Source organism: Pogoniulus pusillus, chromosome 11 (genome assembly GCF_015220805.1).
Source record: "Pogoniulus pusillus isolate bPogPus1 chromosome 11, bPogPus1.pri, whole genome shotgun sequence".
Classification (NCBI taxonomy): Eukaryota; Metazoa; Chordata; class Aves; order Piciformes; family Lybiidae; genus Pogoniulus; species Pogoniulus pusillus.
In genome coordinates, this window is record NC_087274.1 from 16,353,944 (window position 1) to 16,378,385 (window position 24,442).

General features: G+C 57.0%; 2 protein-coding genes across 2 annotated transcripts; both read left to right on the forward strand.

Annotated features, from left to right (window-relative positions):
* The first annotated feature begins 1,242 nt into the window (after window positions 1-1,242).
* Window positions 1,243-4,080, forward strand: EGR4 (early growth response 4). The gene is made up of 2 exons (XM_064151794.1): window positions 1,243-1,805; window positions 2,131-4,080. The coding sequence occupies exons 1-2, from the start codon at window positions 1,667-1,669 to the stop codon at window positions 3,456-3,458; spliced, it is 1,467 nt and encodes a 488-aa protein (XP_064007864.1). The 5' UTR covers window positions 1,243-1,666; the 3' UTR covers window positions 3,459-4,080.
* Window positions 4,081-6,247: 2,167 nt separating this feature from the next.
* Window positions 6,248-24,318, forward strand: FBXO41 (F-box protein 41). The gene is made up of 13 exons (XM_064151195.1): window positions 6,248-6,837; window positions 9,116-10,045; window positions 12,081-12,309; window positions 12,657-12,736; window positions 12,838-13,148; window positions 13,264-13,532; window positions 13,934-14,049; window positions 14,288-14,440; window positions 16,201-16,296; window positions 17,427-17,545; window positions 17,773-17,931; window positions 18,413-18,528; window positions 19,540-24,318. Exons 2-13 carry the CDS (start codon window positions 9,324-9,326, stop codon window positions 19,600-19,602), a joined length of 2,433 nt encoding a protein of 810 aa, XP_064007265.1. The 5' UTR covers window positions 6,248-6,837; window positions 9,116-9,323; the 3' UTR covers window positions 19,603-24,318.
* Window positions 24,319-24,442: the final 124 nt, after the last annotated feature.

Here is a 24,442-nt window from a genome sequence, read left to right on the forward strand (position 1 = left end):
AGGGATGTTAGGGTGGCTCCCCAGAGCTCAACCATGATCAGCTCCAAATCTCTGCTGGAAATTTGGAAATCTCCAAATAACCAAGCAGGGAAAGCAACAGCCTCCAGCTTCACTTCTTTGGAGGCCTCACCCCGTTGCAGCAGCTTCAGGGGTTCAGGAGGATGCTCGGGGCACTGCAGCAGGTGTAAACACTGCCAGAATTCTTCCAAATCACTGCAGCCTGCCCCTAAACACTTCCTTTCAATGAGGCAGTAGAATTTTCAGGATGGATTTGCCCTCTTCCAGCCCAAATCCATGGTGGCCTGGGTGGGAGCCATGAACTGGGATGACTGAAGCACGGCAAGGAGCTGGCCCCAGCCTCCACCTTCTCTTTTTGGCCGCTCGTTCCATCACAGGAGGAGCCAGCATCCACCTCACAGCTCCAACCCAAAGCAAAGAACGAAATGCCAGCAGAAAGGACTGCAAAATCAGGCACGGGAAGCAGAGGGGGGGGGGGGGAAACAGCAAACCCAGCACCTTTCATGCTTCTAGAAGGAACAAGAGCAACAAAAGACATTCACAGGGAAAAAATAGCATAAGGAGAATAAGAGCCTGGGGAGATGTAAATCTGGAAGAACAGCAGCCCACGTTGGGAGGGGAGCCAAGGCCCCAGTGCATTGCTGCGGCGCAAGGGCCAGATCCGGAGGGGTGCCCAGCATCCCCCCAACAATCCATGGGAGTTGCAGGGGCTAAGCTGAGCCCGGGGGGAGAGCAAAAGCTGCCTGCACCCTCTGCTTCTGCTGTCAGGGGCCTGCGCTTGCACACGCCTGGGGGGTGGGTGGGTGCAGGGGGGACGCTGCAGGCACCTCGGGCAGGGCGGAAGCGCTGTGCACACACAGCGAGAGCAGCACCAGAGGCTCCTGCGGCGATCTGGTAAAAATACCGCGATTGTTGGTCACAAAGAGAGAGACGGAAAGGGGGGGGAGGGGAAGAAAAGAAAAGAAAAGAAAAGGGGGGGAAAAAAACAGAAGAGCGAGAAAAGGGGGAGGGGAAGGGAGAGGGAGGGGGAGGAAGGGGGCAGCACGTCACGGGAGAGATTTCCTTATTGGGACTCCCTAGCCTACATCCTGAGTCCATATTTGGGCATTTACGTCACGGCAGCCTCACTGGGGACTCCAGAAATGGCTGCGGCGGAAGGGTCGGAGCAGCCCCGCTGCAGCTATAAAGGGGGCGGTGGGGAGGCAGAGCCGGGTGTCCGCACGGCTTGCCGCTGCTGCCCGCCCTGCCTGCTCCCGCTTGACACCCCTCAACCGGAACCTGCCCCCCACACTCCCCCCACCTGGGCGCAGCACCCCCCGGACCGCTCCCCAGCATCACCCGAATTGCCCCCCACACCTCGGAGCGCTCCCCGGATTGCCCAAAGCACCCCGGAGCATCACCCAGACAATCCCTGTCATCCATCCCGAGCATCCCCTGAATCAGCGCGGGCACCTCGGAACATTCCACGGATCATTCCAAGCATCCTGAAGCATCTCCCGGCTTTCCCTGAGCATTCCCCGGTTCATCCCAAGCATTCCGGAGCATCCTCCAGCTGTCCCCGAGCAGCCCCTCGGCTCTCCCCCAGCATCTACCGGCTCTCCACCAGCATCCTCCCTCTCTGCCCGCTCCAGCCCTGCTTCCAGGAGAGATGCTGAACGTTATGGATTTCTCTTGCACGGATCCGCTTTACTCCAAGTACGACGAGAACTGCGAGATGAAGCCAGGGCACCTGCAGGGCTTGGGGCAGCCTGTGGAGCAACTTCTGACAGAGGCTGATTTCCTGGCGGGTAAGTAAGGGCAGGGGAAGCCGGGCAGAGATAAGGGACCCCCGTTGGGAGTGACGGCTGCAGCCAGAAATCGGGCATCTCCTCCTCTGCCTCCCAGCCCCTGGCTGTGGATTCGGCAGCCCACTGCTAGCCCCGGGGAAGGGTCCTGGGGGTTCTCCAAAGGAAATGGGGTGAAGCCCAGGTCTCGCTGTGAGGTCCAGGGGACGCGGCCGGGACGGGGATCTCGCAATGACGCAACACTAGCCTCCCGCTGTTCCTCCGTATCCCAACCCCTCCCATCTTCCTATCCCTCCATCCCTCTAACCGCCGTCCCCTCTATCCCCAGGTGAGCTGCTGGACACCCCGATGAGCACTGGGGCTGTGGATTACCCCCTGCCGAGCAGCCAGCCCTCCCCTTCACTCAGCTACACCGGCAGCTTCTTCATCAAGGCGGTTCCAGAGCATCCCCAGGACCAGGAATCCCTCATCAATCTGATGTCCGGCATCCTGGGCATCTCTCCCTTCGCCTCCTCCGAGAGCCACCAAAGACACCTGGACTCTCTTTACCCCTGTCCTGAAGTGGCTCAGAGCCAGATGGACCTTTATGCCACCTGCCAGCCCGAAATGAGCGGATCCACCCAAACGCCCTTCCCGGACCAGGGCTATGGCAGCTTTCCCTCGACGGAAGGTGCTGAACCCCTCCAGGCACAACCCACCTTAGGAGACACCTCACAGTGCTTCTTCCAGCCCAAGCTCCTGGACAGCAAGCAGGACATCAAGCTACCCTCTGATTCTCCACCCTTGGACAAGTTTAAAGTCTCTTGCACCCAGTGGGAGCCTGTCACCCAGCATCAGGCCTACTTGCCCACTGGCTACCACTCTCCAGAAGCCTTCCCCACTGCAGAGAGCAGCCAGGGTCTGTTCCACCTGCTGGGCTCCAAGATGGAGGGCGTCTTGTCCGTCAGCTGCCAGTCAGAGCTTGGCAGCCTGGCAGAAGACACTGCCTGCTTCGGCACCCAGCTGGGCTTCAGCTGCGAGCCAGAAAACTTCTCAGCCCACAGGGACTTCACTGACACCAAGATCCACAACCTTCCTCCTCCATTAATGCCAGAGTTCGACACCTCTTTGGCCCAGCCTGAAGTCCTGCCAGGTCTGATCAGCTCCACTGATCTGCTCCATCCTCACCCCTCACCCTCTGTTCCCCCCACAGACTTTCTGGGCCACTCCACCTCTTCCTCCATCCCATCCCTGCTGCCCACTAGTCCTCCTGCCCTGGCTGAGCCCAAGAAGAAGACTCGTCGGACCAAGTGCTCTTCCAAATGCTTCTGCCCGAAGCCCCACGAGAAGGCTTTTGCCTGCCCAGTGGAGAACTGCATCCGGAGCTTCGCCCGCTCGGATGAGCTCAACAGGCACCTCCGCATCCACACGGGCCACAAGCCCTTCCAGTGTCGCATCTGCCTGAGGAACTTCAGCCGCAGTGACCACCTCACCACTCACATCCGCACGCACACCGGCGAGAAGCCCTTCTCCTGCGACACCTGCGGGCGCCGCTTCGCCAGGAGCGACGAGAAGAAGAGGCACAGCAAGGTTCACCTGAAGCAGAAAGCCCGGACGGAGGAGAAGCTCAAAGGCTTGGGGTTCTTCTCGGTAGGTCTCTCCTTTGGGACACTGTGAAGCTCCACCATGAGTGCTGGGAGATGGTGTTTCCCGAGGTCCCTCGAGCATCTCATGGGAGAGCCGGGGTGGGCATACCTTCCTGAGGTAGCCCTGGAGAAGGTGACGGCAGCTTGGGCCGTGCCGGGGAGGAGAAGGGCGTGCGGGAAGCAGAGGTGATGCCGCGGCGCTGGACCACTGGCTGCGGAGTGGGATGTGGCAGCTCTGGCCACCAAGAGCCATCTCCAAACCACTGGGACTGAGCCATTTTCACAGCTCCTGATCCAAGAAGGGGGAAGGAAAAATTCCACGTAGAGAAAGAAGCCACCAGCAAGGTGGGGGTTTTATACAATCAAACCCATGGACATCCTTTCTACGTGTACAGCAGCCTGACTGTGGTGTCCCCTTCACAGCAGGCTCCCAGGCGGTCATTTCCTGGCCAGCAGGGCCAGGGGCTGCAGCTGCACCAGTTCTGTCTCCTGAAGGAGAGAGATGCCACTGGGCTCTGGCAACCAGCATGCAAGGGGCCCCTTGGAGAGAGGATGTCCTTGTTATTGTTATTATTCTCCTGTTTGTAAAAAGAGAAAGAATCTATCAGAAAAATTGCCTTTATTTTTCTAATTAAAGCTTTCAGCTGATCTAAGACCTTATTGGGATTGTTCTCTGCCTTCCAGTCCCATCCTGCAGCCAGTGCTGCTGCTGCTCCTGCTGTGATTTTGACCTCATCTGGGTGAAAAGGTGCTTAAATAATGAGCAGGGAGAGAAAAATCAATCAGTGGAGAATGGAGGGGGGTGGGGGTGGGGGTGGCCACCCTCCACAGGAGCAGACACAGATCCCCAGGTTGGGTGGCTCATCCTGGCAGAAGAATCTTATTCTGGGACAGAGTAGGGAAAGGATCTCAATTCCCTGCCTTGAGGTGGCCCCGACTTTATTCCAACAGAGCCAAGCCCTGAAGGAATCTGCCTTAATTGGATCCAGAGCCTTGGGATCTGCTGTGAGGATCCCGTAGTCCAGCCTTTATCCCTCACACTCCTGTGCATGTGTCCTGGTAGGCTTCACCTACAAGAAATGTGAAATAACAGCTCTGCTCCTCATCTTCAACCTGGCACTTCCAAAGGGCTGGAGAAGATCCAGGTGCCATCAGGCAGAGGCAAGCAGGCAGGATGAGTCTCTCTATGAAGCCAGGGGGGCTGTTTGCTCTCTCCCTTTCTGCATTTCAAGTCACCAAGAGATGCTGTTTCCCTTCCCTGGGGGAAGGGGCTGTGTGGCTCAGGAGGAGATATTGCAGACTGGAAGGGCTGGCAAGGCTGAGAGTGGGGAAGGGGCCGGAAGGAAACTTGGTTAGGAGGGAAATTCTAAATGTCCTCTTTGACCTGTCCTGGGAACTCACACCTATGAAGGCACCCAAGGGTACTCATGCCCCTCAGGTGGCCACCCACAAGCCCTGAGCACTGCTGTCCACAGCAGCCAAACTATCCCCTGTGTGTGAGAGCCTGATCCTGAGTGAGGACTACTCCAGAAAATGCAGCTGACCCTGGGCACCAAGATAAGCCTTCCTTCTGGGACGACACCCCAGATACTGCTAACGAGGATCTTAGCATCCAGGTTTCCTTTGGAAAGTGGCAATTTTTTGGGCACCTCCCCAGGGGACATCAGCTCTCACTGCAACCAGAAGCTTTCCCCTGCCACAGATGATTCGTGAGGCCTTTATGAGCACTCCTCCACAAGTGAGTCTCCTCTTGATGCGGAGCCTGACAGCTCTGCAGGGCACTCTGAGCCTTCACTCTCTGCTCCCCTGGCCACTGCCACCAAGGAAGGATGGGAGGGAGTGAGGCACCCACCACAGCATCTGAGTGCAGCCGCTTCAAGGGTAGGATGGGACAAGCACAGCACTGCCTGTTTGCAGGAGCAGTTGTCCCCTGAAACCTGGGACTGTTTAGGGAGTGGCACAACCATTCACCCACAAGCTGGCAACACCCTGGTCTCAGTGCTGCCATCTTCCCCCATGTCAACACCAGAGACATCAGTGATGATGTCTTCAGTGCTGGGCACCAAGCTGGGGTGCTCGGAGATGGGATCAGGACCAAGCCAGGGTGCTAAGGGGCTCAGGACCGAGCTGGAGTGATTGGTGACCTGTTAGGGATCAAGCCAGGGACTGAGTCAGGATGCTCAGGGACTGGATCAAGGCCAGACTAGGGATCAAGCCAGGATGATCAGGAGGCACTCAGGCACTAGGGCAGGAGCAAGCCAGGATGCCTGGGGCCTAAGGACCAAGCTGGAGTGTTTGGTGATCAGCCAGGGACCAAGTCAGGATGCTCAGAGACTGGATCAAGACCAAGCCAGGGACCAAGCTGTAGTGCTCAGGAACCAGGTCAGGACCAAGCCAGGGTGCTTTGGGGCTGGATATTCCTCCAAGTCAGTGCGCTCAGAGACTCAGGACTGATCTGATGAGCAGCTAGGGACCACATCAGGATGCTCGGAGTCTCAATTAGGACCAAGCTAGGGATGCTCAGGAATCTTGGTCTGAAGACCAAGCGAGGGTCCTTGCAACTGTGGTTCCAGCCCAGGATGGGGAACAAGCAATGCAGGTGGCCATGCTTAGCCACACACCCCATGCCCCAAGCTGTGGGGTGATCCCAGCCGGGAGTCAGCGGGGACAGGAGCTTCACTGTGGTGGAAAAAGGTGGGATTGAGAGGCAAGGGACATTCAGGATAGGCTGCCGCATGGCAGCAAGAGCCGGCGGAGGTCCCGCGGTGTTCGTGGGGAGACAGGCAGAGGGAGCTGTGAGGGAGGAAGGCGGCCGAGAGAAACACTCCTGGCTTCGGCTGCATCGGAGGAGGAGGAGGTGGCTGCTTGCGCTCGCCCTCCCTCCTTCCCTCCATCCATCCATCCCTTCATCCATCCCTACATCCCTCCCCCTTGCCTTTGCCACGCACAGCCCCCCCTGAGCCCCGCAGCACCCCGGGGAACCCATCATCCCCAGGGCGCTCAGCAGCTCGCCATCTACCCTACCGGGGCCTTCAGCCTCTGCTCCTTTCCTCCTCCTCCTCCTCCTCCTCCCGCAACCACCACCCTCCTCCCTCCCTCGCTCCCTCCCCAGGGCCTGGCTGCCATGGAGGTGCGGGCCGCGGGGAACCGAATGCTTCGTGCCGCTGCTGCCGCCCCCCCGAGCCGCAGCCCCCCTGCCCCGCATCCCTCCCAACCCACAAAGCCCTGAGCCGCCCGGCAGCCGCCTCCTTTGTGCTCACCGGAGCGGGTGTGCCCTGCTTCTTGTCCCCCCCCCAACCCCGCTCGCCCTCCTGTTCCCCCCCCCCCCCCCCCGTTCGGCGGTGAGGAAGCGGGAGCGATGCTGCCCTCGCCCACCGAGCCTGCAGCGGGAGGTCGGCGGCCAGAAGCAGGTACGGGGCCAGGCGGGATGAGCTGGGAGGTGGTGTCTTGTCCCCAGGATACTCCTCGCCCACGTTCCCCAAGGAGCAGGGGGGGACACAACGGGGACAAAGCCACTGCTAGGAGGTGAGGAGGGACCCGCTGCTCCTTGCTCCGGGTGCTGGGGGGACTGGATGCGCCCCGGCTTTTCATGCTCGCCTCCTACAAGCCTCAGCCTCAGCCACCCTCGCCCATCGTGGTGCCCCCACCCCGCTGCCATTGCAGCTTCATCTGGGGAAGAATGAGGACCGTGGGGAGGATGGGGCTGAGGGGGAGGATGGAGACTGTGGGGAGGATGGAGACCAGGTGAAGGATGGAGACCAGGGGGAGGATGGGGAGTAGGGGAAGGATGGAGACCGGGGGAAGGATGGGGACCAGCAGACACACACAGAACCAGCAGCATCTACCACTCCGGCAGCATCCATCACTGCCACTCCTTTTCTCCATCCCCTCCTTCCTTCCCCTTCAATCTGGGCAGCAGATCTGCCTTCTGGCAAGATTCTTTTTGTTTTTGAGGTGAGGCTGGGGGGACATGAGAAACGTGAAACAATGTGAAGAAAGGATCCATGTTGAATCGCAGGTAGCGGCACCAGACCAGCCCAGGGCTGGGTTCCGCCTGCTGCTGCAATCTCCCGGCGACGGGAGCAATTCCGGATGCTTGTGGGTTTATTGGCGTGGCTGCCGTAGTAATGACTCCACTCACGATTTCCTTCAATCCTGCTGGCTGCTAGGGGGGAAGGAGAGGTTCTGTGGTCGGGGTGAGAGCTGCCCAAGGACAGCAACTGGGTGCTGTGTCCATTTGGACCTGCCTGGGCCAGACCCTGCCTTGGTTAATGGCTGGGAAGTGTGGAGCACGGTTGGTTGGATACCCCGGGAGGCACAGGCATGTATTCAGGCCTGAGACATGGGTGGCACAATACAGTGGCCCCATCTCTCTCGAGTGGAAAAGAGCTTTCTCATCCCATTGGCAGCAACCAAACTTCCTGGCAACGCTTTGTGTTCACCTGGTTTCAGCCAGGTTGGTGCAGATGGTCACCCAGGTGGGGTTAATATGCCAGGATATAGCCACCCCAAAACTCAGCAGGGCAAGTCCAGAAATCCTCTCAGTACCTCTTATTTCTATTTTTAGCATGAATTTCTCACCCTTTCCTTACTTTTCCCTTGAAAATGGTCTCCCATATCTTGTCTCCTGGGTGTGCTGAGCTGCAGGGAATGCGACCCTGGAGATGAGCATGGATGGAGGTTTGGTGCTTAGCAAGAATGGTGGCTGTGGGGTACAGGTTTCTCAGAGGGGTTTTAGGGTGGTGAGAAAAGTCCTTTGTGAGGTAAAGCAGAGGGGTGAGCAAAGACTGCTCCCACCCATGAGTGCCCTTAGTGCTCTGGGGTGAAAACACCAGGAAAATCATCCCCATGGATGCTTGTGCCTCCTGGTCTGGAGACCAGTGACCTTCCAGGTTGTTTTGTTTTGTTTTCTGGCTTATTCCATTTTACAAGGGTGGATGTTTCCCCTTCTGATTTCTTTGGGGGGCAAGTGGGGGATAAACCAGGTCCCCGTGGGGATCCTCACCTGCCTGAGCACAGAGCCACCTTGTCCTCTGTGTTGGACAGGGTCAGGGAGCCTGTCAGCCCCAGGAGGGGTCATTGATGAAAAGCAACCCTTGGAGATGAATCCTACTGAAAGGCTGCATGGGCTGATCTGGGACCCCCTTTGCTTGGAGGAGGTGGCTCCCAGCACCCCAGCACCAGACACAGGAAATGTTCCTGAGGCCTGGACACCTCTGATACTGCAGGCACTTTTTTGTGTTGTGGCTGGACAAGAAAGCACATGGGTCACCCCCCTGCAGCAAGCAGAGATGGATTGAGAGTCTTCCCAGGGTGGATAGAGAGATTTCCCAAGGGTTCTCCACCTTCCTCTTGACTACCCCTCCCAAAATGGTTGTGAGTCTTCCCAGTGGCTGTGCACCTTCCAAAGAAGTGGGAGAACTTCCCAACAGCTATGGATCTTCCCAAGAATTGCATACCTTTCCAAGAGCTGTAGATCTTTCCAGTAGCTGTGGGTTTTCCTAGAGGTGGTGGAACTTCCCAAGCATTCTGCACACTCCTAAGGGCTGGGCACCTTGGCTGTTGTGCTTCAGTGGCAGGAGTACAAGATGGGAGGGTGGAGGCAGAGAGGAAACCAAGAAGAAGAACAATGGAAGGTCTTTTGGGGACCTGGCTTCCTTGTGCCACTAACACCCTTATCTCTTCCAGTGCCTGGCACCAGCCGATGCTGACACCCCTCCCTAGAACTTCTGGACCCCCAAATTCCACTCCAGGGCTCTCGTTCGGCCATGCCCCAGCAGAGCTGCAGCCCCACCGCCTGGGGCTCCCCAACCCATCCCATGTGCCACCAGCCCATGCTTCCCGTGCCATGAGCGGGGGCGGGCGGTTCCCCTGCGCCGGGGCATATAGCTGAGGGATGGCCTCGCTGGACTTGCCCTACCGGTGCCCGCGGTGCGGGGAGCACAAGCGCTTCCGCAGCCTCTCCTCGCTGCGGGCGCACCTGGAGTACAACCACACCTATGAGACCCTCTACGTCCTCTCCAAGACCAACAGCATCTGCGATGCCGCCGTCTTCCCCTTGGCCGCCGACGGGGCGCTGCTGACGCCGGCCGCCCGACGGGACTATTTTGAGAGCACCTCCTTCCAAGGCAAGGACCAGCGCTTCTCCTGCGACCTGGTCCCCGCCGAGGAGCTGGAGCCGGCCCCCTCCTCCTCCCCCTCTCCCCGTTATGTCCACGAGATTGAGATCCCTCTGACCGAAATCTTCACCCGGGGCAAAGCCGTGGCACCGGCGCCCACGCCGCCCGCCGCTGTGGATGCTGCCTACGAGGAAGGCTTGGCCCGCCTGAAGATCCGTGCCTTTGAGAAGCTGGAAGTGGACAAGCGGCTGGAGAAGCTGACGGAGGAAGTGGAGCAGAAGATTGCCTCGCAGGTTGGTCGGCTCCAGGTGGAGCTGGACCGCAAGAGCTCAGAGCTGGAGAAGGCCAAGCAGGAGAGCCTGAGGCTCAGCAGAGAGAAGCAGGAGCTGGAGGACCGTGCGTCTGAGCTGTCCCGCCAGGTGGACGTCAGCGTGGAGATGCTGGCCTCCCTCAAGCAGGACCTGGTGCAGAAGGAGCAGGAGCTCACCCGCAAGCAACAGTGAGTCCTTTGCCTTCTCCCCTGGCTGCAGGGTGAGGAAAAATAGGTCCCCAGTGGCAAGCCCTGAGGAATCCAGTGCCATCAGCAAACCCTCAGACCAAGTGCACAGTCCCCTTGGCAATGCCCATTAGCATCATTTCTCATTAGATTCTGTGTCTTCTCCCTCATGGGCAGTGTCCACACAGACCTGAGCCTCTCCATGTCTGTGGCCTCTCTGGGTCACACCGTGCCAGGCCTTGTCTCAGAGCCACCAGTGCCCCCAGCACATGACCAGGCTGTTTGCTCCTGGGCTTCATTTCCTTTGCTGGAGGTTGTTTTTCCACCCAGGTCATGGAAGTGAGAGAGGAGGTGATACCATCAGCATCCCCTTACACCTGCTGTGCCAGTGCCCCATTTGCCTTCCAAATCTCCAGGGGCCACTGGCCAGGAGCCTTCTTAGACCATGACCTGGAAGCTCCAAGGCTCACTCCACAGGGAGTAGGTTGGGGGGGGCAATTAATCAGTACTTACATGCCAACTAATAACCAGCAGCAGGAATGATGTCATTAAGGAGCTCCCTGATCCTTTTCCTTTGCATTCTTATGCAACACGGGATGCATGGTCAGGTGTTCATCGTGGGGCATCCACAGTTGGGTGTGCCATGGTTGGGTGCATGCTGGTTGGCTGTGCCATGATGAGGTGTCCATGATTGGTGCATGTTGGTTGGGTGTGCCACAGTGAGGTGTCTGTGGTTAGGTGCATGTTGGTTGGGTGTGCCATGGTGAGGAGTCCATGGTTGGGTGTCCATGATTGGGTGTCCATGGTTAGGTGCATGTTGGTTGGGTGTCCCATGGTGAGGAGTCCATGGTTGGGTGTCCATGATTGTGTGCATGTTGGTTGGGTGTGCCACAGTGAAGTGTCCATGATTGGGTGCATGTTTGTTGGGTGTGCCACAGTGAGGTGTTCGTTGCTGGGTGCCCATGATGTGGTGTCCATGGCTGTGCATCACGAGCAGGTGCACAGAAGCACCAGGGCAGAGCAGTGTCTGTGGCTCTGCAGGGCTGCTGGAGCCCAGGTGAAGGTGTGGGAGCTGCTGTGTACAAGTGTGTGTGGTGTGCCCCATCCACTGTGCAGCTATGACCAGCTCAGGGTGTGTCTGGGGTAGCTGTGCCACATCTCAGGGATGACATCTCAGTGCTTCAGCAAGGTGAACCCTGCCTATCTGTAGGCTCCAAGCTCCCCATCGCCTGCTAATTAATGTGCTAATGAGAGAGATAGGGCCCTGCAATCATTGGACTCAATGGCTTATGGGCCTGCACAGAGTTTAAGGGCTTCAGGCTGCCCTTAAGGTCTTTAAAGTTTGAACCAAATGGGCAGAGTACCACTACCATCCTCCATCACCCTCCTCCCTCTGTTCCACTGCACTCAGAGGTCTGACTCCAGCCCTGGAGTGATGTACATCCCAGCAAAGGTGCTGGGAATGTCCTCCCTCCCTGAAACAAGGGGGCCATGGCCCTTGATTCCTACTCTGCTCCAAAACATGCCCAGGAGGTGTTTGGGTTGGCATAGACCCAAATGAGGCTTATGATCATAAAACTGTTTTGGTTGGAAGAGACCTTTAAGATCATCAGGTCCAACCATTAACTCAATACTGGATAGGGCTGGGGGATAGGTTGGACTGGATGATCTTAGAGGTCTCTTCCAACCTGGTTGATTCTATGATTCTATGATTCTATTCTATAAACCACGTCTTGAAGCAGCACATCTACAGAGCTTTTAAACCCCTCTAGGGATGCGGACTCCAACACTGCCCTGGGCAGCCTGTGCCAGGGCTTGACAACCCTTTCAGGGAAGATATTGTTCCTCATGTCCAACCTAAACCTTCCATGGCACAACTTGGGACCATTTCCTTTTGTCCTAATTCCATGATGAAATGGTCTAGATGCACATAGATGTCCTTAGTCCTCCCCATCACAACTCCCACACAGAGAGGGAGGTCCTTAGCAGGGCTAGGTGGGGAAGGATCCAGGTGTGACCTACTGGTCCCTTTGTGCAGGGAGGTGCTGCAGATCGACCAGTTCCTGAAGGAGACAGCTGCCCGCGAGGCTAACGCCAAGGTTCGCCTCCAGCACTTCATTGAGGAGCTGCTGGACCGGGCGGACCGGGCCGAGAAGCAGCTTCAGATCATCAGCAGCAGTTGTGGCACCACCCCAAACGGCAGCCTGGGACGATGTGGCACACCAGGGGCCAAGGCCATCGGCCGACCGGTACCTGCGCGGGCACAGGCAAGGGCACCCAGCTGCTTCAAGAGTGCACCCGTGTGGCTCCTCTGATGGTTACAAAGGATTGGGCAGGGAGGTGTAGGGACCCTAATCTTGTTCCCACGGGGAAATGAATCATCTGGGGTGGGAGGATCCCAAAGAGAAATTCCTTCTCCATGGTCTGTATTGCCGTGGAGCGTGGGCAGGGCACTGGGGTGATGTTGGAGATGCTCTTCGGCATCCCACTTGGGAGTGGCCACAGGGCAAAGTGTGTGTGGCACTGGGTGAGTTGTTGGGGTCATCCTCCTCAGCTGCACCACCCACATTTTGGGGTTTGCCACACTGGCTCCTCTTGTCGCACCTCCCTGCAGAGAGACCGGCACCCAGGGCCGGGGCTGGCCATACATGGTCCTTACGTCGTGTCCAACCAGCGCTCCTCCTCCAGCACCGGGTGAGTGCACTGCCAGGGTGTTATAGGATGCTCATCTCTGGATGCCAGGAAGGGGATGGGTGTCCCGGTGAGCGCTGAGCGTGGGCATCCCTGTCCCTCAGGGCCTCGAGCCGCGCGAAAGCCGTGTCACAGAGCTCAGGCTGCTACGACAGCGACAGCGCAGAGCCGTGCCCCACCGATGACACCGCCGATGGACATCCCTACCAGGCTCGGGACGGTGCCCGCGGCTCGGGGCTGCGCCGCCAAGCCATCCAAAACTGGCATCGCCGGCCCTACCGCAACAGCACCGAGGGGGAGGAGGGCGATGTCTCCGACGTGGGGTCCCGCACCACCGAGTCAGAAGCGGAGGGCTGGGAACTGGAGGCTCCTGGATCTGCTGCGTCCCGCCCCAGCGGCAGCTGTCGGCTGACGGGTGAGACCACGCCGTGCTCTTGTGGTGGGGTGGGAGGATGGGGAGGTTGGATAGGGGAGGATGAGGATGGCTTTCAGCGCTGCAACGAGCATCCTTTTCCTGACGTCCTTCCCAGTGGCAACTGATGGTAGGTGTCCCGCAGCCAGGACCGAGGCTGCTGGGGGCAAGGTGTGCCGGCTGGAGAGGGGCAGCCCAGGCCACTCCAGCGAGGTGATCAGCCCCGAGATCCTCAAGATGCGGGCAGCTCTCTTCTGCATCTTCACCTACCTGGACACCAAGACCCTGCTGCGGGCGGCCGAGGTGTGCAAGGACTGGAAGTTCGTGGCCCGGCACCCGGCCGTGTGGACACGGGTGCTGCTGGAGAACGCCAGGGTGTCCTCCAAGGTACCAGGGACGGGGACGGCAGTGCCCGGGGCAAGACATTCCTTCTAGAAAGGTGAAGCCACCCAAGCGCCACCCTTGTGCTGCTTGCCATGCCATTGTGGCCATGGGGACATGGGTGCACGCAGCTGTGTGCCTGTGCCAGCAGCTGCCTGCGTTGCACGTTGGCACGTGTGTGCTGGTGGGCATGAGCTCAGAGGTGGACAGCTTCCCAGGCGTGCCCACACCCACCCATGCTGCTGATGACTCTTGGCTGACCTCGTGTGTGCCTTTTCACACATTGATTGGGGAGGGCGGGGGGGTGCGGGAAAGCCTTTGTGACTGCACACCTGCCCCGAGACAGCCAGGGAGGGGTGCTGTGGGCATGCCAAAGGTGTCAATGACAGCCGGCCCTGTCCCCTCAGTTCCTGGCTATGCTGTCTCAGTGGTGCACCCAAATGCACTCCCTCACTCTCCAAAACCTCAAGCCACGCCAGCGAGGGAAGAAGGAGAGCAAGGAGGACTACATGAAGAGCACACGGTGAGTCCCTGCATCCCCAGGCACCCTCCTCCCACAGCTGGAGCTGTTGCTCCTCAGGGATGATGATGGTGCTCCATGAGCACAAACACCCCATTTCCACTGATGGAAGTTCATCACACACCGTCTCCTTCTGTGGGTTCGGGGAGCTCTGGAGCCACAGATCCCCATGGGATGTGTCACCCTCCTGGGACAGCCCTGGGGTGGCTGAGGTTCTTGACCCTGGCTGCATCCCTGGCAGGGGCTGCCTGGAAGCTGGGCTGGAGTCCCTGCTGAAGGCGACGGGCAGCAACCTGCTCATCCTGCGCATCTCGCACTGCCCCAACGTGCTGACGGATCGCTCCCTCTGGCTGGCCAGCTGCTACTGCCGGGCCCTGCAGGCTGTCACCTACCGGTAAGGATGGCCACCAGCATTCCCCCTGGCACTCTGTGGTTCCCTGGCTGACAGAAACCTGGGAACATCCATGGGGTGTGCTGGGACTCCTCTGATGCCCACCTCATTCCCTGTTGGAATGCCTGGACAGGTGTGAAGGACTCACTTTTCCTTGTCCCCAGCCCTGCTGCAACCCCAGTGCCTCCCCAAGCAACTGTCATCCTCTTCTGACACATTCCCATAGAGCTGCTTCCCTCCTAGCTCCATTCCCACCCTTCTGTTACTGATTTCACTTCAGCTGGATCTGACCAGGCTCTTGATACAGGGACATTGCTTCATGTCAGAGAAAGGTGAAGAAATTAACATTCACTGGAGCCCAGAGAGGTCCCACCTGACTGTCACTCCTTGACAAAGGCTTCTAATGTGGAAAAGAGACTTCAGGGTCCCTCTATCCTGGAATAGATCCACCATGAGATTGCTAAGACCCAACTTGGAGACTTCATTCAAACCAGGGACAGCAAGCCAACGACAGTGTCAGTCTTGGAGAGGGTCACAGATCTTGGAAGAGATCACTGACTGCCTCCTGGTATTGGTCACCTTCCAAAGAGGCTCTTCCTCCTGCAGATACAGGATTTCCCTTTCCTGCACACACAAGGAGGATGATCCTTGCCCTGTTGCACCCTGCAGAAGACCTCCTCTGCCTTAAAATCTACTTGCAGCTAATGGCTGTCCTGGACCTGCCCGGGGTGAGGAGTCCTTCAGGCAGCAAACTGCACCCAGACAGCTCCTCTGTTTTGAACCAAATGGGCTCAGACATGACTCTGACCTGGAGATCCCACACCCAGCCCAGTGCTGCTGGGTTAACCCCAAAGACTTCTCCCTCAGCACTTCCAAGGGCATGAGTGCAAGCCCAAGTGTCCTGGCACCTTGCTATCCTGTGACTGACTCATGCACTGATTAACCCACCAGGCTCACAGAGGGCTCTGACAGCCCTCTCCATGATGTGTGAACTGCTCAAGTTAACACCCATTGCTTATTTTCAGGCTTGCCTGAAGTTTGGAAGTAGGTCATTTGGAGTCAGGAAGTGTGGCCTTGGCCTTCAAGAGGCAGCTTGGTGCAGCAAAACAACACAAACAGCATGGGGCCTCTGTTTGGTACCTCCAAAAGACCAAGGAGGAGTCCACAGCAACATCCTGCAGCAACGTTTGGCCAACAACCACTCAGATGTGGTGACACAACCACACAGCTGGTGCAGAGCGCAGAGGCCATGGAGCAGCCACTTCCCTTGGCTGGAGGTTAAACACCCATCAGCTGAAACATCCTTACCTCCTCGTGGCACCTTGCCCACCCAGGCTGGGCAGGTGAAACCCACCCAGTGGGATCTGCAGGGACACTGTGTTCATTCTGCAAGGGCACACAGCCTGGCAGTCCCATTTCAGTCACTTGCCACCTTTGCATCTGGAGGACATCTGCCTTCACCTTCATCCCTACCTTCGACCATCAGCTTCACCTTCATCCTTTATCTTTAGCCTTAGCTCCAACCTCATCTTCAGCCCCACCTTCAACCTCACCTTCTCTTGTTTCTTGACATCGCACATCCGTAGACACAAACTCATATGGAAATGTCTTTGGCCTCCCTGCATGGGTTGATGTTGGGATAGAAATAATGATCGGTTTTGTACCTCCAGCTGCAGAGGTGTGGCACTGTGGAGGTTACAGACAGACCCAGGGGTGGCATCTCTGCTGGTGAGGGTCACCATTTGTCCTCTGTATTGTTTCAGGAGCTCTACAGACCCTGTGGGTCATGAAGTCATCTGGGCCCTCGGAGCAGGATGCAGGGACATCATCTCCCTTCAGGTTGCACCTCTGCATCCATGGTAAGAATCACATTAGGAAGAGGACAGGCTGAGTGTGAGTGGCACCACAAGAAAAGAAAGAAATTGTGTGCCAGATGCAGATTTGCTTCCTCATGGGAGAAGCAGCAATTCTGGAGGCCAGTCTGGGGATCTGGGAGCTGGAGCCCATCTCTCCCTGCCAAGACTGAGAGCCTTGGGTGCAACATCTCCTGACAAGCTGGGAACGTTTCCAGCCAGGCTGAGATGAAAGGGGAGCTGTGATGGGTCTGGTAGGTGACACTGAACATCAAACACTTGTCTGAGCTCCTCAAGTAACAGCAGCCCAGAGGGGCCTGGATGTCTAAGCAGGTGTCAAGTGACTGCTTAGGGGGCTGGCTGCAGCTGCTCCTGCTTTGGACGAGCATCTGGTAGGGGGGGAGTGGCTTGAAGATGCTGCTGCATCTCCACCCTGCCACATCTGGCCACTCAGGAGTTCATGGCTCTCAGAGCAGGTCACTTGGCTCCTCACTCCCGTGCCATAGGGCTGCCTCCTGAGCCTTTCTTTTGGTCCTGGGAGGTTTGCTGCTGCATTGTGTCCTGCATCAGTCTGGATGAAAGTGTGCAGAGGGGGATGTTTCCTAGCAGAAGAAGCTGGAGATGTGGCAATTGATGGCTTGTTTCTTCCCTGGCCGAAAAGCCACATGGCATGTAGGCTTCTCCACCTGGGCTAGCGGTCCAGGCTCCTGCTACTGGTTTGATCACTGCAAGTGAGAGCTCAGGGCCTGACTCAGATCATAGAGTGATAGAATGGTTTACATTAGAAGGCATCTTGATTATCATCTATAGTTCCAGTCCCTCTGCCCTGGGCAAGGACACCTTCTACTAGAATGGGCTGCTCAAAGACCCATCCTGTCTGATGGATCTCTGAAGATGGAGGGTCTGAAGCAGAGGGACTCCAGGGGAGTGCAGGGACCTGCCCTCTCCTGGTTGCAGCACAGACCACAGTGGTTGATCAGATGGAGATATCTGCTCTGGAGACACCTCCTGGGTGGCAAGACTTGGTTGGTGGGGTGGGAGAGGTTCTAGTCCTACGCCACTTGCAGGAGCACTGACTGAGGGGATGTAAGCTCTTCTGCCAGCTCTCCCCAGCTCTTTCCTCTTCGTGCCCTCAGCCAGCAGCCGACGCGCTTCAGCAACCGCTGCCTCCAGATGATCGGGCGCTGCTGGCCACACCTGCGGGCTCTGGGCGTCGGAGGGGCAGGCTGCGGCATCCAGGGACTGGCCTCCTTAGGTAGGCAGCTCTCCTACCGCGGCACAAGGAGAAGGGCACCTCCATGGAGGTAGGGTGTACCCCTAGGAAATGCTCCACAAGGAACTGAATGGAGAAGCCTGCTCCAAGCACTGTGGGCCCACCCTGCGCCTCCTTGCAGCTGCCCATCTCCTGTGCCACCCTGTTCCTATCAGCTGCCCTCATCTCTTCCCCGTGAGGTGCTGATGGTGGCTGCTGTCTCCTTCCAGCCCGGAACTGCATGCGGCTCCAGGTGCTGGAGCTGGACCACGTGGCAGAGATCAACCAGGAGGTTGCAGCAGAGGTGTGTCGAGAGGGGCTGAAGGGGCTGGAGATGCTGGTGCTGACCTCCACGCCAGTCACCCCCAAAGCCCTGCTGCACTTCAACAGTGAGTAGCAATGCCAGGGAGGATCACCCTTTGAGCACAAGGCCATGAGATACCCAGAGCCACGTGCCAGGCCCTGCCTTCCAGCCTCACTCTCAGGATCCCGCTGCCAACACTGGAAAGTGCTGGGAGTTCCATGGTAGAAGGTTTCTAAGAGGGGATCCAACACTCTTCTGCCAAGGATAGGCTAAGAAGAGCTGATCTTGCCTCAGGTCACAGGGAGGATGGAGACATTCTCTCTGTGCTGCCCACAGTAGGATCAAGACCTCAATGTCTGTGGTGCATCTAAGGTCACAAGGACAATCCCAGAGTACCACATAGGCCACCATCTTCCCTTCAGAGGTCTTGGTCACTCAGAGCAGGTCTCCTCCATTTCCAGGATGAAGTTTCTCCAAATGCATGAGGCCTTGAGAAGCAGTGGGTGGGTCTGGAGGAGGCTCTCTTCAGCAGGTCTGTGGAGCTCAGCTGGTGTCTCTGCCCCCAGGTGTGTGCCGGAACCTGAAGTCCATCGTCGTGCAGGTGGGCATTGTGGACTACTTTAAGGAGCCCCACAGCCCTGAGGCCAAGAAGATGTTTGAAGAAATGGTGAACAAACTCCAGGTAAAGGATGTCATTCCCAAGTCACCTGTGGGTCACCAGTCCTGTGTCCTCATAAGGGTCTGAAGACAAATTCTTGCCCACCACCGAGGTTTCTCAGCAGAGAACCTCTGAGCTTATTAGGGACAGGCTGAACTTCAGACCTTGCCTAGCTTCTGACAGTCAGCTGACAGCTTCTGACATTCCCACCTATGAGAATATGTTCAAGGTCTCCAAGGCAACATCCCCATATGGATGTCCAAGAGGAAAACAGGTGCCTGCATTTCACTTCATCCTCTGGGGGGCTTTCTCACTCTTCTTTTGTGGCCAAGAAGGCAAATTTTATCCCAGGGTTCATTAAGAGTGTGGCCAGCAGATCCAGAGGGGTACTCCTCCCCTTCTACTCTGTCCTAGTGAAGCCACATCTGGAGTATTTGGTCAAGTTCTGGGCTCCCCAGTTCAAGAGAGACAGGGAAGTGCTGGAGAGAGTCCAGCAGAGGCTGCAAAGCTGCTGAGGAGCCTGGAGCAGCTCTGTGAGGAGGAGAGGCTGAGAGCCCTGTGGCTGAGAGCCTGCAGAAGAGCAGCCCCAGAGGGGATCTGAGCAACGCTCAGCAAGAGCTAAAGGGGGTAGGGGGGGAAGAGGAGGGGGCCAGACTCTTCTCAAAGGTATCTGGCAACAGGACAAGGGGAAATGGGCACAGACTGGAATTCAGGAGGTTTCATCTGAACAGGAGGAAAAGCTTCTTTGGTGTGAGGGTGCTGGATCCCTGGAGCAGGCTGCCCAGAGAGGTTGTGGAGTCCCCTCTGGTGCTGAGCCAGTCCTGTCAGGAAGCCAGATCCCCATGGGATGCGATGGTGGGGATAGGACCAGGTGGGCCCCTTCCTGTGATGGGGGCACGAGATGTCCTCTGCTTTCTCTTGCTCAAGCCACGGGGCAGTGAGACCTTGAGTGTTTCCAGGGATGGGGCATCTACCCCCTCTGGAGCAGCCAGGTCTGCCAGGTGCTGCAGCAACCCTTCCCTGCCTCTCTCGCAGGCCCTGAGGAAGAGACCTGGCTTCTCCAAGATCTTACACATCAAGGTGGAAGAAGGCTGTTAGACCTTCAGAGAAGCACAAAGCACATTCCCTCCTCTGCCCAGCAGAGCCAAAGGCCCCATGAAACCAAACCCAGCACCCAGCGCTCACCCCTTGCCAGACTCGGAGCTGGGTGGTGCCAGCCCACGCACAAGCCCCCAGACTCTTGCAGGCCTTAGTGACTGGGGGCCACACTCGTCCCTGGGGCCGCTGGTGGGCCAGAAGGTGCTACTTGAGGACATTTTTTGGCTGCTTAAAGTGGCAGGGCTGTGCTCCTTCCCGGGAGGGAAGATGGCTTCAGACCCCCTGCAGCTGCTTGTTGCCAAGGATCCGTGTCTGGGGAATGTCTTTCTCTTCAAACTCTCTTTCTGTGGGCTTTTCTTGGCCGTTTGATGGTGTGGGAGATGAAGATGGCTCAACCCATCCCCATGGGCTCTCTGCAGAGCACTGGGCTTGGTGCTGCTTCATCCCAGGTGGAACATCTCCATCCTACCCATGAGCTGATAGGGGTGGGAAGGAGCTGTTCCTCCAGAGTAAATGGTGCCCAGAATTCCTGCAGAGTTCTTGCTCCTGTTCACGTCACCCAAACCTGGGGCCATGCTGTCCAGAAACCAGCAGCCACAACAGCACAAGCCCAGATGGCAGAGCTGCATCCAGAGGCTGTAGGAGCCAGAGGACACCAAAAGAGATGGTTGCTCTTCCAGAGGTTTCCAGCCTCACCTCCTCTCCAACCAAACTTTCCTGCCAAGGCAATAAAGCATCTCCAAACTCCTCACCCACCAGGAAGCACGGGTCACACCTTTGTTACCACCAACACCCACCACACACTCAGGCTTCCTCCATAGCGAGCTGTGCCTTGCAGAGAGAGAAACTGGCATGGGACATTCACATTTGTCATCTCATTGCCATCCCAAGCAGCCTCGAAGAGAAACCCTGGCCAGACTGTCCTGAAGTCCAAAGCTACTGGTGGAAGCACCAACCCAGCTGCTCTGGTAGATCTCTTACCTGTAGCCATCACTGGGGTTTTAATTCTCCTTTATGCTTCTGGCTGTCTTCTGCCTGCAATGATTACATCACCAAAAAACTCTCCTTTTCCCAAAAGAAATGGCTTTTGAAAGGCCTCTGGCATCTGTCTCCACCCTTCATCCTGAGGAGAAGGTGTCAGGAGGTGCCCATGCCACAGGGGACACCCATCGCAGCACTGCCAGCAGCAGGGATACATCAGCCTTAACCACAGCCCCCTGCACCTCCAGCCCCGACCAGGTATGCTTGGACCCAATGTGCTGAGCTGCAAGGAGCCAGAGGGGAGAGCAGATTTTGGGTGCTTGTCCTCTTCTTTGGACGATCACTGGAGATTTTGGGGCCTGTTGGCCATCGTGGCTGCAAGGACACAGTCCTTCCTGGGGCACCTCCCCAGCCTCCAGCCCTCCTGTGCTGATGGGCTGCCATGGAGCATTCTGCCAGGAGGGAGAAGGCTGCAGCCCCAACATGGTACCACCTTCCTCATCTACAGCACAAGAGCAGACCTCAGCCAGGGGCTCCCAGCATGCTGACAGCCCATGGGGGCCTTGATAGAAAAGAAGATCAATTCCAAGTGGCTGAAGCTGGTGGTGGGCTGGGGACAGCTCCTGGGTCTACAACCCCAGAAACCACCTCAGGAGACCATTTCATCTACTTCTCCCATCTACACCATCTCCTCTAAAACAGGGTAAGTTTCTTTGGCCATAACCCCCTGCTGAAGCACCTCCCTTCCCCCACTGACCGCAGCTTTCCAGGAGAAGGCCGCTCCCTGTATGCACAAAAGGCAGGAGCCCAAGAGAACACCTGCAAGAAACTACCATGTCCCACCATGGGCAGCACTGGATGAGCTCCACAGCACCAGGGACAAGCTCCTTGCCATGCATTTACCTCCACCCTGGGGAGGCCAGGACAGGGATAATCCAGGGGCAAGAGGAGCAACAGATGCCCCAACCAGCAAAAAAGAAAAACCCACCCAGCAACGTTCCAACCATGGGAGGGGGCCCAGTGGAGATGTCACCACTCAAAACAGTGCAGAGACTTGTGAAATTCCCTTTAAAATTAAACAAAGTAAGTATTTATTTCTATAAAGAAGGAGGAAAAAAAAAAAAAGAGAGAGAGAGATTTTAAAGGAAAATTATTTACTCAGCATGTTTATAGACTCTGTGCTTAAAGACTATCATCTTGGAGAGTCCTGTCTGAAGACTGAAGGTGGCTGCTCCAGGTTTGCTGCTAGCCCGTGCCTGGCTGCTCACTCAGCTCCTGCGGGCAGTGGAGAAGGCCAAGGCAGGGTGCTGGAAAGCAGGGGCGGATGCTGAGGACTCTTGGAGAAGCCTCCTGTGCTTGCCAGTGGAGCCAGTGCCACCCGCAGCCACACCTGATGGTGTTCCACCATGGTGGTGTGGAGCACGGGTGGGTGTGGGAAGGTTTTGTGTGTCGTGGCAGGACAATCTCACCTGAATTCAATGATTTGGTGCATCAAAGACCAGACCAAACAAGCCACCTCCCTTTGGGGCACTCCCAAAAAGTCCAGCTTGTGGCTTAGCAAAGCCACTTTCTTACCAAAACCTTGAGCAGCTTCAAGGATTACAAGACCAGAAGTGGGAGATTTTTTTTCCTGTTTTTCCTGAGCTTGGATAGGTCCCTTCCTCCTCCTCATCTGGAGGTGAAGGTGGCTGGCAGAGTGTCACTGGCTTGGTGTTAATGAGAGCCCTGTGGGCCCCAAGCCCTCCTGGTGGCTCCTAAGTGCCCGAGTTGTTAATGGTACTGACCTCATTAACGGCTGTGGACTTTTCCCATTAGAATGTCATGGTGATGGTTCCCTGCTGCTGTCCCTCTCCATCCCACATGGCCCTGCTGCCTCCCTCAAGTACCTCCAGCACCACCCAGATCCCTACAGGATGCTGGAGGAGTTGCCACATCAGTCGTGGGGGTTTCAATCCTGTTTCCTCTGGCAGTGATGGAGAGCTCAGAAATGGCAAATCCCTCAGGAATGCCATGAGATCCTGCAGGGTGTTGGGGTGAGACAGGGAGAGGACTGCAGCAGTGTGAGCTCAATCCCATTCTAGACCCTAGAGAAGCCCCAGCAGGGCTCTGCGATGACAATCCCCAGGAGAAGCCAGGGTCTATCCATCCAGCCCAGCTGGAGAAGCCTTGGTGCAGGATCATGGTGATGGCAGATCTGGGTGGACAGTGACCCCAGCTCCTGCCAGACCTGGCTCCCATGGGACCGTGTTTGGTCTTTTCTGTCTTTTCATGGGCTGGATTTTTCTCATCATTCATCACCACAAGCCCTCAGGAGCCAGGGATGCTCCAGGAACTGGATGCCTTCTCCTGCCTTCATCCCTCCACTCCCAGTTTGGTGGACCCTGGGGGGATAAAGTCAAGAGGAAAAAGGGAAACCTTCCTAGATGGCTCCATCCAAGGTTTTTAAACTTCTTCAGCAAGCAAAAGTGGCAAAAAAAACAATGTCCCATCTCTTGCCATGTGTCACAGTCCAAGCTGCCACTCAAGGCACAGCCAGGGCCAGGTCTTGTTTGGATCCTCCACAAGGCTCCACATTTGGTTAAAACAGAACACAAAGAAGACACAAAGTGTTGGTAAAGGCTCTTCAAGTGATTGAACGTTTTCCCTCAGCTCTTAGAGGAGCCCACCCTAGGAGCTGGCACATTGCTTCTGCCTCTCATTTTGGGTTGAAAACCTGCGGGTTAGGGTGGAGTGAAAGTGTTTGGGAACTGGTGCCAAATGACAAAATGCTTTAAAAAGAAAGAAAGAAGAAAGCAAGCAGGGAACAGAGAGATTTTAACACGTGGAGATTGTTTGTTGTGAGCCAAGCACGGCAGGGTGGAATTGCAGGACCCTCCCCAGCGGTGGGAGGCAAAACAATCCCCGCGGTGGGCAGAATGCTCCCTTCTGCCCTGAGGAGAACCTGCTGCACGGCGCTCCCTGGGCCTGCAGGAGTGAGGACAGGAGGGAAACTGACTCCCAAAAAAAACCAAAAACAAACCAGGAAAAATGGGATTTTCTGATCCAGTCGTGGGATTGAGCCCCGTGGAGGGGGCTGGGGCCGGGGACAAGCAGGTGCAATGGTGTGAGATAGCTGTTGGGAAGCGAGAATCAGAGGAGGGAAGACGAACTTCCCATCAGCGAGGTCGTTTCCCTGAAGCGCTTCCTTGCGGCAGCGCTGGCTCCAGCCCCAGTGAGCCACCTCCGAGGGACCCTGGACAGCGACCTCCTCCCCCCCCTCCCCGGGAAGGCAGCGACGTTGCCTCCCGAGTTATTTTTTTAAGCCTCTAAATTTAGGTCTATTTTAGTCTCTTGCAGCGATGTGCCAGTGTCTGGAGAACCAAACCACCCTTGTCCCCTACCCGTCCCACGGTTCCTTGATGCTAAACCGGCTCCTCGATGCCGGGTGCTGCCCCGGAGGGGGAGTGGCAGGGATTGGGGTGTGGCAGAGGCTGCGGGGGTCAGGGTGGTGGTGTGGGCAGCAGGGTCCAACAGCAGGCGGAGCGAGCGGGCGCTGGGCAGCTGCTGCCCGCCCCAGGCCGTGGTTTTAGCACTTTGGTTGGTACTGTCACCTGTAGACGCACTTTGATGTTGTTGCTTCGACCCTTTGCCGAGTGTAAACAATGTGTATTTAAAGAGTAACAACCCCCAAGCCCAGACCCGTGTGTAAAGGAGCTATTTTATGATTCAGTGTTGAATAAAGACTCTTGAGATTGAGTTTTCCCTCTCCTAGGGTACACACTCAACCCACAGCTCCACGACAGGACCAGCTGGGGCTTACTGGAAGCATCTCTCCTACTTCCCTCTCCCTGCAGCTACAGGGGCCTCTGCTGGTCCAGCT